This window comes from Belonocnema kinseyi, chromosome 6 (genome assembly GCF_010883055.1).
Source record: "Belonocnema kinseyi isolate 2016_QV_RU_SX_M_011 chromosome 6, B_treatae_v1, whole genome shotgun sequence".
In the NCBI taxonomy this organism is placed as follows: Eukaryota; Metazoa; Arthropoda; class Insecta; order Hymenoptera; family Cynipidae; genus Belonocnema; species Belonocnema kinseyi.
Window position 1 is genome coordinate 28,326,800 of NC_046662.1, and position 15,747 is coordinate 28,342,546.

General features: G+C 27.0%; 1 protein-coding gene across 7 annotated transcripts in view; it reads right to left on the reverse strand.

Annotated features, from left to right (window-relative positions):
- Positions 1–13,534: 13,534 nt before the first annotated feature.
- The window catches only part of LOC117175649 (cytosolic carboxypeptidase 4-like), a 328,784-nt gene continuing 326,571 nt past the window's right edge, over positions 13,535–15,747 (reverse strand). For all 7 annotated transcript variants that reach the window (XM_033365360.1, XM_033365361.1, XM_033365357.1 and 4 more), the window contains one exon: positions 13,535–13,972. Coding sequence is in view for 1 of the 7 variants with exons in the window: in XM_033365359.1 (XP_033221250.1) it covers positions 13,876–13,972 (97 nt within the window). In the remaining 6 variants the exon portion in view is untranslated. The remainder of the gene's footprint in view (positions 13,973–15,747) is intronic.

The following is a 15,747-nucleotide window of genomic DNA, read 5'->3' on the forward strand; positions in this document are numbered from 1 at the left end:
TGATGTGCTATGATTGGGTGAAAGAGTAAAAAGATGCATGTGCGAGTGAAAAAGAGAAAAGAGTAGTGCGAGCGAAGAGGGAGTTTTAAAAAGATCGTAACATGGCGAACGAGAGAAGGAGAAGGAGAATAGAAAAACTCTTGATTCCCTCGGAGTAGGTGCTCGTCGACCTGACTCGGGGTTAATATTCTTTAAATCTTTTGCATTTTGTTAATCCGGACGTAGCTTAACTTGATTGAAAAATACATAAATGACTTTTATTACTGCAATTAAATGTTTCATGATTTATTTTTATCAAATTAAATATTTTCCCGGTTCCATATAAATGGTTCACAATCCATACTGAACCCACCAATCAGACAACGAGCCAGCAGAAGGTGGATTTCAGCTTGTTACAGTCTGGCGACTGCGTAGACACTCACTAATTTTCAGTTTCGCACTTCGAACGAGAGTGCACATTGCACTTACGGCGCGTCATTTCCTCGAAGTTTGAAAATAAAATCGAGATCCGTAATTAAAATCAACCTTGTTTCAGTAATCAGTCTGAAAACACCACTTGGTTGGTTCGCGGATAATTATTAGTTTTAATTGAATTATACTCTTGTAAATACATTTTTTCTGTGTACGTTCCTAACCTGAATTCACCATGTGGTTTCCCACGTGAAACAATTGCTACGAGTTTCTATTATGAGTGGTGAAAATTCTACTATAATTCACTTTCCAGAATTGGGAAACTTGATTTAACCTTTAAAGTTCACCGTATTATTTACTATGGGCCTTAAAAGACAAAACAAGTTACAAATTTCTCGCCTGAAGCAATATTTTTAACCGCATTGTGGCCGGATTATCCGACCGGATCCCGACCGGTAATCAAGCCGGGATCCGGCCAGTTTAACGTGACGTTTTTAGCCGGATTCCCCGAACAACACCCAGCTTTAACCGGGGCTATCCGGCCGGTACCTGGCCGAATCCCTGATTAAATTCCTACACGGGAGGTACTAATTTTAAAACGAAAAAGAAGAAACTCTGAATTTTCAAAGAAAGAAATAAAAATTATTTTATCAATATACTCACATTTTTAAACAAAGAGATGAATCTTTATTCAATAAAATAAAGTTTTAAAAATAAGAATTATGTTTCAAACAAATTTTCAACCAAGACGAGTAATTTTCAACAAAATGAATAAATTTAGGACTATAAAAGATCAATTTTGAAACAAATAACTGAATTTATTCAAAAAAAAAACTTACTTGCAATGTTTTTAATGAAATAGTTTTGTTAAAGGGTCCTTTGTGACATCAAAAATGCTAGAACAGATCAAATGCAAAAAAAGTGGATTTCAGTTTTTTCAAATAAAAACTGTCAAGTTCAGTCTACGTTGATTGTGTCAGAAGATGAAATAGAATCTACAAAAATCTGCGTCTTTCTTTAAAAAAAATTCTTTTAAACCTATTATTTTGGGAATTGTAAGGTTTCAAAAATTTCATTTTTTTTGTTGCATTTTTGACTAAAAAAGAAGTTTTGGTTTTGGAAAATACCTAATTTCCTGTGGATCCTACCATAAAGTTCCTACCGAATAAATGAAAGTCGAGCCAATTTGACATAAGATCAAAAAAAAAAGAAAGTGTCCTAGCCCAAATAGGTCACGAAATATGACCTTGGAAAGTGCACTTTCATGCACAGAGGCACCTGTGCCTATCGTAAAGTAGAACTACGGTCATATTTCGACATTATTGTCCCAAATAAGTGTACATGATTCATTTAACATGTAATTGATTAAAAATGTGTAACATGTTTTTTATCCATAAGCAAATATGTTTACTAATAATTGTTTATAACAAAATATTGCTGTGATCACTGTTGAGTACTGTTTGACCACTTTTGTGGCAAAAAGTACTTATTATTGATTAAAAATGTGATAAATATTTTTTATCGATAAACAAATGGTTTTTTTAATAAACAGTTACTAATAAAAATATTGAATTATGGCTAAAAAACATATTACGTATCTTTAATGAATTACGATGCCTTTTTTGCCACAAAAAAGTTAAAAAATGACCAGAAAGTAATCATAAGTAGTGATAGCAAGCTTTTGTTATAAACAATTATGTATTTATCAATGTCAAAAGACGTATTATACATGATAAATGAATCATATACACTTATTTGGGACAAAAATGTCGAAATATGACCGCAGTTCTATTTTACGGTACTCTCAGGTGCCTCTGTGCATGAAGAGTGCACTTTCCAAGGTCATATCTCGTGACCTATTTGAGCTAGGACGCCTTTTTTTGTTGATCTTATGCCAAATTGGCTCCACTTTCATTTATTCTTTAGGAACTTTGCGGCGGGATCCACCCCAGTGGGCACAAAATTTGGCGACGTTTTTACGACATCTTTAAGACAGCTTTACGACATCCTATGTCTATGTCGTTAAGGAATCTTTACGATATCGTAAACACGTCGTATGATTTGACGATGTCTTTACGATATCGTAAAGACACCTTAACGACACGGACATAGGATGTCGTAAAAATGTCGTAAAGATATCATAACGATGTTGTAAAGATGTCGTAAAGACGTCGCCAAATGTTGTGTCCACCGGGGCAGGAAATAAGGTATTTTCCAAAAACAAAAGTTTTTCTTTTTTAGTGAAAAATGCAAAAAAAAATGTAATTTCTGAAACCTGACAATTCCCAAAATTATAGATATAAAAGCCTTTTTTTTCTTTAGATAGACGCAGATTTTTGTTAACTCTGTTTCGTCGTCTAAGACAATAAACGTAAACTGAACTAGACAGGATTTATTTGGAAAAAACTAAAGTCTACATTTTACCCGTAAAAACAGGAAAAAATGGCTAAATTTGAGGGGTCATGACTCATGACCTATCATAGGTAGGGTATTGTTCTTTTTTTGGAACAAAATTTGTTCAGAATTTTGATTCTTTCTTTTTTCTGTTGGACATTTTACTCTAAAATGCAATGGGAATTATCCGAACACGCAAAATTAACTTTTAGAACTGTTAAAAAAAAACCCGGTTCGGCAATTAATCTGTTCCAGCATTTTTCCTATGTAAAAAAGGACCCCTTAACGAAACTTTTTCATTTAAAACACTGCAAGTATGATTTTTTTTAATTTCACCAATTATTTCGACGCAATGCCTGGACTATAATAAAACAGTTAGATTTTTAAAAACTAAAAAAAGAAATTGAGTTCATAGAAAAGAGAAAAAAAGAAAAGATTTTTGTACTGAATAGTTAAATTACCCAGTGGGCGCAAAATTTAGCGACGTCTTTACGACATAGTTGCGACATCTTTACGACATCCTATTTCCATGTCGTGTCAGTATCTTTACGATAGCGTAAAGACATCGTCAATCATACGACTTATTTGCGATATCGTAAAGACACCTTAACGACATGGACATAGGATGTCGTATAGTTGTCGTAAAGACGTCTCCAAACTTTGTGCCCACTGGGTATTAACCAATGAGATCAATCTTTAACCAATGAAATTAATTTTATCCTAAATATTTAAAATTTCAAGAAAAAGATCAATTTTCAACAAAAACACACAAATTTGTGCAAATATTAATGTACTTTTAATTTAAGAGATGAATCTTCAATTAATAAAATCAATTATCAACCGTTGATTGCCACTGGAGCCGATACAGACCCCAGTGTGGCAAGAATGTTCAAGATTGATTTTTTAGAGTAAATAATTTATTCTGTATATAATGTCTTACAAATGAAAAATAAATTGTTTAAACTCTATTAAGAATCATATTATTTTATTTTTTAACATATAAACGGTTTCTTCTATGCAAGAGGAAAGATGATATAAAAACACAAAGTGCTTGATCATCATGCGAACGTCCTGCTTGTGCTATGCACATTGTTATCATGTGTAATGATTGTATCGATATTCAAATCAATTTTTATATATTTTGAAATTAATCATCTGATTTTCAAATTACAAAAAAAAATCGTATGATTTTATACTTTTGTATGCTCTGATAAACTGATTTTTCATTGAATATGCAAAGTTTATTTTTTCACGAAATTCCAACCTTCATTTCTCAAAATAAATATGTGTTTTTACGATAGATAATTAAATACTATTTTTTATTATGATGGCATACTAGCTGAAGACATCCCCAAATTTTTAGTTCCTTTTACAACAACAAAAAAAAACACTTTTATGCAAAAACGGTCATTTTTCCAATTTCATCAAATTCAGTAATTTTCTTAATATGCTTAAACATTAATTTTGTCTATAAAACCTATATTTTTTTAATTGACACTTCAAAAAGTTGTAAAAAAATTTCAAGTAAATCTATCGAGTAATTTTGTTTTTATTCACAATTTTCTACACTGGGGTCCATATGGACCCCAAGTGGCAGCCAACCCAGTGGGCACAAAATTTGGCGACGTCTTTGCGACATCGTTACAACATTGTTACGACATTGTTATGCCGTTAAGGCGTGTTTACGATATCGCAAAGACACTGAAACGACATGGTCATCGGATGTTGTAAAGTTGTTGTAAAGATGTCGTAAAGATGTCGTAAAGACGTCGCCAAATTGTGTGCCCACTGGGAAGGGTAAACAAAGAAGTTTAAGTTCCAAACAATTAGTTGAATTTTCAATGCAGAAGATTAATTTTTAAGCTGAAACGATGAATTTCTAACAAAAAACATGATTTTTCAAATAAAAATAGTTGAATTAAAAAAAAGAACTAATTCTTAACAAAATAGTTTAATTTGTATCCCAAGAGATGAATCTTGACTCAGCAATTTGAAGTTTAAACTAAAAACATGCGTTATTTAAAATATTGTTAAATATTCAACCAAAGAGATCATTTTTAAAATAATAAAATGAATTCTTAACAAAGCGGCTAAACTTCTTAACAAGCAGTAGATATTTCATTTAAGAAGGTTAAGTTTCTTCCCAAGGCGATGATTTTTCCACAAAATAATTAAAATTTCAAACAAACAAAAAACGATTTTTCAAAAAAATAGTTAAATCTTCAACCAAAAAAATTAATTTTTCAACTAAATATTTGAAATTGAAATAAAAAAGATAAGTTTTTATGCAAAACACGAAAAATGTTCATAAATTTTGGAATTTTCAACTAAAAAGATGGATCTTTAATAACAAAAAATACATTTTTCACAAAGAAGTTTAACTTTCAAACAATTATTTGAATTTTGAACTTGGAAGATTAATTTTCCAGCTAAAGCGATAAATCTTCAACAAAATACATCAATTTTAGATAAAATAGTTGATTTTTTGTTAATATAATTAAATTCTCAAACAACCAAAAAAACACATTTCAGTGAAATAGTTACATTTACAACCAAGAAATACGAATTTTTGTTTGAATTGTTTTATTTTCAAACAAAGTGATGAACCTTCAATCAATAATTCGACTCTCTCAAAAAAAATATTAACTTTCAAACAAGAAGTGGAATTTCAATCTAATGAGATTTACTTTCTACCTAAACGACGAATTTTTGACAAAATACATGAATGTTCAACAGAATCCAATGGGCACAACATTTGGCGACGTCTTTACGACATCGATACGACATCTTTACGGCAACTTTACGACAACCTATGTCCATGTCGTTTTTCGGTATCTTTGCGATATCGTAAAGACATCGTCAAATCATACGACTTATTAGCGATATCGTAAAGACACCTTAACGAAATGGACATAGGATATCGTAAAGTTATCGTAACGATGTCGTAAAGACGTCGCCAAATTTTGTGCGTACTGGGAATGGTTGAATTTTAATACGATAAAAAAAGAAGATTTTCCACAAAAATGTTTACATTTTTTATCAAAAAGATGAATCTTCAGCTAATAATTTTAATTTCAATTAAACCATTAAAATTTAAATATAAATGTCAATTTAAAACCAAAAAATTTACATTTTTGACAATTTCGTGAATTTTTTACCAAAGAGATGAATCTTTAAGCAATAAAATGAATTTTCTACAAAGTAGGTAAATTTTAAAAAAGCACTTGAATTGTCATCGAAGAAGATTAAGTTTCTTCCAAAACGAAGAAGTTTTAACAAATCACATAATATTCACCTAAAATAGTTGAATTCTTAAATAAACCAAAAATGATTTTTCAACTAAATGTTAGAGATTTAAAAAGAAAAATATAAATTATTAAAAAAAAAAACAAGAATTTTTTTGAAAATTGGTGAATTTTCAAGTAAAGAGTTGTATCCTTAATAAATTAAATAAATTTTTAGAAAAGAAGCTTCATTTTAAAACCAGTAGTAGAATTTTAAACTAATAAGAATAATTTTCTACGCAGAAAGACGTATTTTCAACTAAATACATGAATTTTCAATAAAATAGTTGAATTTTCTACCAAACAGAGAACAATAAATTAAACAATAAACAATAAATTTTTAATACAGTAGTCCAACCTCCAAACAAGCAGTTTAATTTTTTATGAAAAAGATTAATTTTTAATCCAAGACAACAAATTTTCCGCAAAACACATAAATGTTCAACAATATGGTTGCATTGTCAATTGCAAAAAATCAATTTTGAACCAAGTAGTTGAATTTTCAAATAAAAAAGTTAAACTTCTAAACAAAACGGGTATGGTCAGAACTTTTTAATGAGAAAATTAGTTTTTTTTTTAACAAATTAAATTTATTTTCTACAAAAGGAGATGAATTTTTAACACAACAATTCAATCCTTAACCAAGTCGGAATAATTTTAAAATAAACAGCTGCATTTTTAAACCTAAAAGATCAAAATTCTACTAAAACAGATGAATATAAAGGCCATTTTTATTTTAATTTTGAACTAAAAGACACAACGTTCAACAAATCAGTTGCATCTTTGACACAAAAAATGACTTTTCAACGAAATAGTTAAAATTTCAAATAAATAGTAGAACTTGTAACCAAAAATATAATAGTAGACTTATAAATTAAAAAGAATTAATTTTCAACGCAAAATACTTGCACTTTCGTATTCAATTTGTATTTAGGTGAAAAAAAATAAAAAAGGGAAATTTCTTGAAAAAAGGGGAAATGGGGGAAAGTGGGATAAAATAAAAAAAACGGGGTTCAAAATAACTTGTAGCTGGCAATTCTTAAACAATTTTGATTTTTTTCAGAAAAATTCAGCATTAATTTTCTAAGCGATTTATGTAACCTGATTTTGCATTTTTGTTTGTTTAAACTAATATGTTAATGCAAAAAGTGAAGAAAAAGTCGATTTTTTTGCTTATCTTTATGAATTTGTTTTTATGATCAGCATTGCCAAACTTTTATGCACAGAGTAGTTGAAAGCGATAAAAAGACGTTCTTAAGTTAATTGTTGTAAAAAAATTAACTTGAATAATAGTCAACACTATGGATTCTTCGTTTGCAAAGTAAATTTTTGCATTCAAATTAATTGCTTTCAACGACAAAATAATACTCGATCATAACAATTTGTTATTCGATATGTTTAAATAATTTTACAAAAATATTATATAAACAAATGCTTAGCGAGAACTTTTAATGGTAGAAAGAAAAAATTTTTTTCTTCATTTACCTCAAATTTTATCACGGTTTATATTTAATGATGGAAAATTATCATCTGATATTTTTTATTAATTTCATAAACTAATTGTATAAACAAATGTTTCAGTGCGGACTTTGAAAGACAGAAAGAAATAGCTTTTTCAATTATTTTTTCTCAAAGTATGTCGCCATTTTATTTTGTATTAAAGAAACATTTGTTGAAAAAATTAATTAAAAATATAAAATAACAAAATATTAGAAATAAAAGTCATTGGCGACTCATTTGAGAAAAATTTACAGAAAAAAGGATTTTTTTTCGACCTTCAAATGCCCAAAGTTGTAAATTTAATTGTATGATTTTTTTAAATAAAATTATTTAAAATATCGAATGATAATTTCCCATAATTACACATATTTAGCCATATGATTTGAGAAAAAGTAAGAGAAAAAGCAATTTCTTTCTGCTTTTAAATGTCCACATTAGACATTTTTTGTGCGATTTGTTTATAAAATTAATAAAAAATATCGAATGATTATTTTCAATCATTAAACATCACTTACGATATAATTTGACGAAAATTAAGAAAATAAGCGATTTATTTCTGCTTTAAAATGTCCACATTAGACGTTTGTTTATACAATTTGTTTATGAAATCAATAAAAAAATATCGGATGATAATTTTCTATCCATAAACATTCTAGCGACATAATTTGCGAAAAATTAAAGGGAAAAGCGATTTATTTCTGCTTTTAAATGTCCACATTGGGCATTTCCTAATACAATTTGTTTATAAAATTAATAAAAAATATCCAATGATAATTTTTCATCATTAAACATCATTGGCTACATAATTTTATAAAAGGTAGGAGAAAAATGATTTCTTTCTGCTTTTAAGTGTCTATAAAATGACATTTCTTTATAGAATTTATTTATAAAATTAATAAAAAATATCGGATGATAATTTTCTATTTTTAAACATTAATTGCGATATAATTTGAAGAAAACATAGAGAAAAAGATGTTATTTTTGCCACTAAATGTCTATATTGGGAATTCGCTTATACAATTTGTTTATAAAATTAATAAAAAATATCGGATGACAAATTTTTATGATCGAGTATTATTTCTTTGATGAAAGCAAGTAATTTTAATGCAAAAATTTACTTTGCAAACGAAGAATCCATAATGCGGATAATTTGTAAAGTTAATTTGCTTATAAAAATTAACTTAACAATAACATCATTTTTTAACTAGCCCCGTGCATAAAGCCTGGCATTGCTGATCAGAAAAAAATTCACGAATATAAAAAAAATGACTTGTTCTTCACTCTTTGCAATGAAATAAAAGTTTAAACAAAACAAAAATTAAAAAATAAAGCCACATAAATCTCTTCAAGATTTAACGCTGATTTTTTTCTACAAAAATCCAAAATCGGTTAAGAATTACCAGCTATAAGTTATTTTGATCCTCGTTTTTTTATTTAAATCCACTGTGTCCCAGGCAATAACTCCCAGTGGACACAAAATTTGGCGACGTCTTAACGACATCGTTACGACATCTTCACGACATTTTTACGAAATCCTATGTCCGTGTCGTTTCAGTGTCTTTACGATATCGTAAAGACATCGTCAGATCATACGACGTGTTTACGATATCTTAAAGACACCTTAACGACATAGACATAGGATATCGTAAATTTGTCGTAAAGATGACGTAACGATGTCGTAAAGAAGTCGCCAAATTTTTTGCCCACTGGGTCTCCGTTTTGTATTTTTTCCCATGAGAGTAAGTGAGGGGAAACCATGGGAGAGAAATAAAATAAATGAGGGGAAACAAGGAGTTGGGAAATTAAGGTTAAGCAAATAAGGAAAGCAAGGGGAAATGTGAGAAGGGGGAGTAGTGCACATAAGGAGCAAAGATTGTTGGAGAAGTGACGTATAACGGTGGGAAAGGAAGTAGGGGAAAAGACGAAAAATAAGGGGTAGAAAGTTAGGAGAAAATTATGAGAAATTCGGGGTAAATGGGAAAGGGATTTAGGGAAGGTTAGGGGAAATTAGAGAGTAGAAGTAGGGGAAGTTAATGGAAGGGAAGAAAGTAGGAGAAATGGTTGGAAGTGAGGGAGGAGGTTAGTAATAATCGGATGACCCTCTTATTAAAAATACTAAAACAGTATTTTATATTTTAATACGTCTATCACATGATGGGGATATCGAAATCTCATATAGTAATATTAGAATACAGAATTTCAAAAATTGTATTAAACAAAAAAAACTTAATCTACTTATAAAATATAAATATCGAAACAATTCAAACGATTTCTAATAACAAATTTGACTTAGTAAAATCAAATCAATTTAAATTAATCGAATTATTTTATATAGGGGAGAGTGGTCCTAAGTCGGCACTGTGGGTTAAGTCGGCACCCTCGCGTTTCTCAGAGATGTCGCACTTGTTTCGTGTACGTAATAGCATGGAATATGTAAAAATGCATAGTAGTCCTAAGTCGGCACCAAACAAGTTGTCCTGAGTCCGCACTTTTTTCTTTGCTTTTGTTATTCGTGTTTTATTTTGTTCTGTTTCAATTACATGTTACTCGTCTCTCTTTCTCTCTTTTTTTTCAGAGTGCCGACTTAGGACGACTAATTTCAGAAATAGGAAAAATCGATTTCTTCCCTTTGCTCTGCATTCCAATCGCAAAAATCACTTCACACTGCTGTGAACGACTTAAAATTGTAAATTAAGGATCGTGGTAGCTGCTCAAATACATTAAAGGGCCATCAAATACTGTTTATCCTTTTTTTTCGACAAACACTCTTACGGTGCCGACTTAGGACCACTATATAGTAAATTTTTAATAATTATTATACACTGTATGTGGCATTCTTCACAGTCTTACAGTTCTAATTACCTCATTAGATTACGAATCTCTTAAAGAATAAATTATTATCTCCTGCTGCATTTTTGTGTGTTACTAGCCCACATGAAATTTTTTTGAGAAAAAGGATTTTGATACAAAAACTGAATAATTTTCCCTTACGAGCGCACTGCAAGAGGGTGACCGCAAAAATTAATTTTCGAAGTTCCCTGACTTTTTCCTGACTCGTTTTTCATTTTTCCTGGACATTAATGTTTTAAAACTCAAATTATAATTTTGCAACATTTTTAATTTAGAATCTATTATCAATTGATTTAAACAATTTTTTATTTAAATTTATAAATTCAAAAAATATTCTGAAGGTGCCTAGCCTAATTTATTTGAAAATTGTTACAAAAAAGTAACCTATCTAAATCGAATAACGTGACTAATGTTCTTTTAAATTAAAAATAATTTAAACGAATTGAGGATAAATTTGAGAAAAGAATTGAAATTAATTTTATTTTCCTTATTCCATAGATTTCAGTAAACTTGGAGTAAATTTAAGTGAAATAAAAAAATTCATTGAAATTGATAAAAATTCAAGGTGAATTGAAGTAAAATCCAAGTTAATTCAAACAATTTTTAAATATAAGCAACTTCATAGAATTCAGTGAATCTAAAGTGAAATTCTTGGAAATTTAATATTTCCTAAAATTCTGGATCTTTCTAAATTACTTAAATCAATTAAAAAAATTTTTGGCAGCTTTTGAAATATCATAAACTATTTGAAATTCTTTCAAAAATTTCGAATTTTCTTAGACTTATTTAAAGCTCTTAAAAACTCTTTAAAATTAAAAAAATGTAAAATCCTTTTAAATACCTTAGAACTTTTTAAAGCTTTTGAAAACTCCTTGAAATTAAAAATTTTAAATATACTAAGATATTTCAAATCCTGTCAATTATTTTGAAGTCCCTTGAAAATTTTTTAATCGTTAAAAATTTTTTTGGAATTTTTAGGAATATTCTGCATTTTTTCTCACCATCTCAAGTTATTAAAATCAATTGAAAATTTTTTGAAACCTTCGAAATCGTTCAAAATATTTTGAAGTCTCTTAAAAATGTGTGCCTTAATATCTTTTAAAATTACCTAAATATTTGAAATCATGCAATTCCTGAACAATTTTTGAAGCTCTTGAAAATTCCTTGGAATTCTTAAAACTGCCCTAAAATCACATAAATTATTTAAAATCCCTTCAAATCATTAAAATATATGAAAAATTACTTGGAATCTTTTAAAATATTCTTTGTTATTATTTTTTTTTAATCTTTGACAATACCTTGAAATATTTAAAAATCCTTGAAATCTTACGAATTTTTGAACCTTAAAAAATCTATTGAGAAAACTCGAGATTCTTTCAAAATAGCCAAACATATTTCCAATCTTTTAAAATAGTTTTCGAATACCTTGAAACTTTTTAAAACTCTTTAAAATATCTTCAAATTTAAGATGTAAACTCTCTTAAAACCTAAAAAACATTTTAAAACTTAAAAAAAATATCCTCAAATCTTTATCGTCCTTTGGAATCCCTTCAAATTATTTAAATCTATTAAAAATTCTTTGAAATATTTTCAAGTTCCTTTAAATTTTATAAGAATTTTCAAAATGTCTTGAAATAATTTTAAAAGCCCTAATATATATTAATCCGTGAAAATCCCATTTAATTACTGAAATGAATTGAAAATTTCTTGGATTCTTTTAAAATACCGTAAAATATTGCAAAAGAATTACGCAGAATTCAGAAATAAATGTAGGCCTAAATTCAGTACTGGTACACACTTTAATTTTTCATTTTAATTTATTAAGATACTTTTTTTAAATTATATAATTATATAATGAAAATAATTTTTAAAACCAAATAAACGAATATTCAACAAATAATGATTTTTTACTCAAGAAAGAAATGAATGTTTATTTAAATTGTTGAACCTTCAAGCCAAAAGAGGAATTTTCTTTACAAAAATTGAGTTGTTAAACAAAAAATACGACGTTCGCAAAAAATTAGTTTTCTACTACTCTGATGCTTTTTTACCCACCAAAAAAAAACGAAATTTAAAACCACGAAAAATAATTTTTTTACCAGAAGGAGAATTTTCAACTAAAAAAAATCAATCCTAAAAAAATGAAAAAATCACACTTTTAATTAAAAATGTTCAACCTAAAACATTAATTTCTAACAAAATAGTTCAATTTTCAATAAAGAATTGAATTATTAACAAAATAGTTAAATTTTCTATCAAGAATTGGACTTTTAACTAAAAGTATAAATGAAAAAAAAAAGATTTCTTGAAAGTGAATTAACCAAATTTTTCGAGCAAAATAGTTGAATAGTCAAGCAAAGACAAATTTTTATCCAAAAAGTTGCATTATCATAAAAAAAATAAAACTTGCACTATAAAAGAATAATTATATATAATTAATAATTATTATAATAAATTATAATTATAAATATATAATATAAATAATAATTCATAAATAAAAAATTTTAATTCACAAATAAAAAAAAAAAAAATAATAATTATAAAATAATTTTATATAATAATTCCTGAAAAAAAATTTAATTTTCAGTTACTAAAACAGATGAATTTTCAATAAAAAACCAAGTTTTCTTTTAAAGTTTAACTTTAATCCAGAAGAGATTTCAGTTCATCTCTAAATACCAAGATATAAATTTTACACAAAAAGTAAGTTTTCTACGAAATTGTTAAATTTTCAACAAAATAGTAGAATTTTCTTCCAAAAAATATGGCTTTTTAACAAAATAGTTTAATTTGCAACCAAACGGTTGCATTTTAATCCAAGAAATGTGTAATTTCTTCTAAAAAAAAGTGAATTTTTAAATGAAAAAGAAAAATTTTCAAAAAAAAAAAAAATTTTTAAACAAAAATATTTCAATTAGATTTTCAACATAAAAATATGAATTTTAAACAAAAATTAAATTTTCTAGAAAATAGGTAAATATTCAACAAAACAGTTGCATTTTTATCCAAAAACGATTGAATATTTCTACTAAAAAGATTATCTTTTCAATCAAAAAGACAAATTTTCAGACAAAATATTTTTCACCCAAAAAATATTTTAGTTGACTTGTCAGTAAAAAAATATGAATTTTAAACAAAAAATTAAGTACGGTCCGTAAAGGAACATCTTATCTCAATAACATTGTTTAAATATGACTGATTTTTTATAGTCTGTATGACCCTTAACCGTCTTATAATTTTGAACATTGCAAATATAAAATATATCCAGTACTATAAATTTTTCAACATTATTTTAGTATTTTAGAATGCACTTATTAACTTTAATTTTTTTCTAGCACAATTGGATTCTTTGTTCATAAATTATATTTTAGAACTGAAAATTATGTTTTTCAAAATATTAATTTTCAAATCCAGTTTATCGTGGAATTGGAGTAACTTAATCATTATAATCAGATTCTTCAGACTCAGAACTAGAAGTAACATTGTCTCCAATACAGCCACCTTCTTCGACATTGGAGTCTTCCATGGGAATCCTATAAAAAAAATAAAATCTTAAAAAAAATTAAAAATGGTTTTACTTAACGTAGATATTGCGCAAAGCTTTTTTAAGCCACTGAATTTAGGAGCGTCCACATTAGGGTGGTCCAAAAATGTTGTTCTCGATTTTTTATGGGGACACCTTAAAAATTTGTTGAAATCAACACAAAAATAAATGCATTTTTTTGCTTCGAAAGAAAAGGTATTTAGAGGTGCCGCAAGCTCCATGAAGTTTAACACGTATTTCCCATAACAAAAAAGAAGTTTTTGTCAATATTGTTTACAATCCTCGCAATATTATTTCAATTGAGTTGCACTTCAACATTTCTCTAAAATGTCACTTTTTAAATATCAACAGTATAAGTGCGTTTTACAGGTTCCCAAAAAACCCCATTAGTGAAAAAATTATTTACAAGTTTTTGGCACTAATTATTACTTTTTTTGCGGTTTTTAAAATGTAAATTGTTTATGGCACGTAAAAAACTATTTCATACTGATAACTAGATGTACACATACATTTTTCAAGCAATTTATATTGCAGTTTGAAATATTTAAATATATTAAAATATTATTGCAATTTAAAAAAATCTCTTTTAGTCAAATTTTTCATATTTATTTGAAAATTTAACTATTTTGTTAAAAAGTCCTTTTTTACGGTTAAAAATTAATTTTTCGAACTGAATGTTTTTATGATTAGTCGACTATGATTATTAAAAATTGTTCTATTTATTATACTAATTGTAATAATAATATTTTCATTTAAAAGGATTTTTTTTTTAACTATTCCATTTTTGGTTCAAAATACATCTATTTTAGTTTCAATTAAAAATATTTACTGGAAAATTCTTTTTATTTTTAGTTAAGAATTTTGTGTTTGTTAATTAATCATCTTGGCGGTTTAATTATTTTGCTGAAAATAATTTTTCCTAATTTTGATAATTATTTTTATCACTAAAAATGTAACGGGAAAAAATTGATATTTTAAATTGAAAATTGATCTTTTCCGCTTGAAAATACATGTATTTTGTGAAATATGTACCCTTTTTGTTTAGATTTTGGTCTTAACAATTCAGTAGAAAATTAAAGTATTTGATTAAAAATTAGTTTTAATATATTAAAAATTTATATTTTTGGTGCAAAATTATATTACTTTTGTAGATATATATATATATTTTTTTTAAATTAATTTTTTATCTGAAAATGTAGCTATTCCATTTTTGTTGAAAAAATTTTTTCGCAAGTTGAAAATGAACTATTTGGCAGAAACTTTATGTATTTTATTAAAAATTCGTCTATTTGGATAGAATATTAATTTTTTGTGTTGGAAATTTATGATTTTGGTTAGGAATTGAACTACTTTGTTAAATTTTTTTTTTGAAAATGAGTTTTTTAAACTCAAAATTTAACGATTCCATTTTTGTTTCAAAATTTACCTTTTTAGTTAAAAATTAAAGTATTTTGTTGAGAATTCATCTGTCTTCATTGAATTGCCTTTCACGTTAAAAATTCTTTTTCTCTGGTCTAAAACACAACTGTTTTTAAAAATATTTGACTTTTTATATTAAAATCTAACTATTTGTTTGAAAAATCGTTCATCTGGGTATAAAACTAATTTTGTTTGTTGTAAATTCATCTATTTATTTTAAAAATTCAATAATTTTGTTCAAAATTCATCTTTTTTCGGTGAATTCGGTAATTCATCCTTTATGCTAAAAACTTTTTGGGTTGAAAATTCAACTGCTTTTAACAAAAATCGCTTATTTTATATAAT